Source organism: Bison bison, unplaced genomic scaffold (genome assembly GCF_000754665.1).
Source record: "Bison bison bison isolate TAMUID 2011002044 unplaced genomic scaffold, Bison_UMD1.0 scf7180017864313, whole genome shotgun sequence".
Lineage (NCBI taxonomy): Eukaryota > Metazoa > Chordata > Mammalia > Artiodactyla > Bovidae > Bison > Bison bison.
In genome coordinates, this window is record NW_011494885.1 from 1,962,532 (window position 1) to 1,963,710 (window position 1,179).

General features: G+C 64.8%; 1 protein-coding gene across 1 annotated transcript in view; it reads right to left on the minus strand.

Moving 5' to 3' along the window:
* Positions 1-837: 837 nt before the first annotated feature.
* TRAPPC6A (trafficking protein particle complex 6A) overlaps positions 838-1,179 on the minus strand; it is a 9,919-nt gene continuing 9,577 nt past the window's right edge. Inside the window, exon 6 of the mRNA XM_010852590.1 lies at positions 838-1,136. Coding sequence (XP_010850892.1) covers positions 1,105-1,136 — 32 coding nt within the window. The 3' untranslated portion in view covers positions 838-1,104. The remainder of the gene's footprint in view (positions 1,137-1,179) is intronic.

Here is a 1,179-nt window from a genome sequence, read left to right on the forward strand (position 1 = left end):
GGTGGGGGGCGGGGGAGCCAAGCAGGAAAGGCCCGTGCTAAGGCTCGGAGGCAACCCAGGGACTGCGGGGCTCGGCTGTGTGTGCTGGGGAAGGGGCTGCATGCGGTGTCTGCACCAGACGCTGTGAAGGCAGAGCCCCAGCCCCTGGGGGGGTCTTAGGCAAGGGGACCCCTCCTCCTCCCATTCAGGTCGATCCCAGCCTCAGGTTACAGTTCTGAGGCCGGGGTACTTACCCACCTCAGGCAGCGAGTGGCAGAGCCCGGCAGAGTCCAGATGGGTGATGCCCCCAGATGCTATGAATGTAAACAGGGGAGGTGGTGGCAGGGGGTGGGGTGTGGGTACGGAGGCTGAACTGCCCAGAGACTAGTCAGCGAGGCCATTGTTCTGGGTATGACTCGCATCCACCAGGCACGTGAAGCGTGTATTCGAGAGTGTTTGTGTGTGTGTGTGTTTGGGGAGTTGAGGTGTCTGGCCCACCCACTCATCTATCCTTGCTCCTGGCGGCCCCCCCAGGCCAGCCCACACCTGGCAGCAACTCCAGGGGCCGCTGGCCCCGCTCCCAGGGAAAGGTCCATTCTTTGGGCCCCGCTGAGCAGAGAGCACCTCCAGACTTGTCCATGCTGGCAAGGCCACCCGTGCTGGGGGCCACCCTCCCCTGCCGGGTATGCGGGGTGGGAAGCAGCCAGCCCCAGGGCTGAGGCTGGGGCAGAGGGGACTCGGTGGGGAGGAAGCCACATGGGGTACTTCCACACTGGGCCCATGACACACACAGTCGCTTTGCCCCTGCCCCCAGCACTCTATAGAGTGCCCCCCCTCCACTTTCCACTCTGAGTCTGGTTCCACCTACAGAACCTTTATTGAGCGCCTCCCTGTGGAGGGATGTGTGTGATGCAGACCCCCTCCACACCAGCCCCGAATGCCACGGGGGCCACCTGGCCCCCGGGACACCCCCACCTCCCTCTGACACCCATCTGTTGGGCATCTGTGACACCCTGCAGCGCGGGGACTCCGGTCTCCCCAGCACCAGCCCCCAGCACAGGCAGCAGCAGGGTTCTCTGGGCCGGGGTGCCGTGAAGCTCGTCTGGGAGTGGGACCTGGGGCTCCTCAAAGTTTCTGGATCACCACCTGGAACTTACCTGGAAGAGAAGGGCTGGCCTGAGCTCGAGGCTGGGGCCGGAG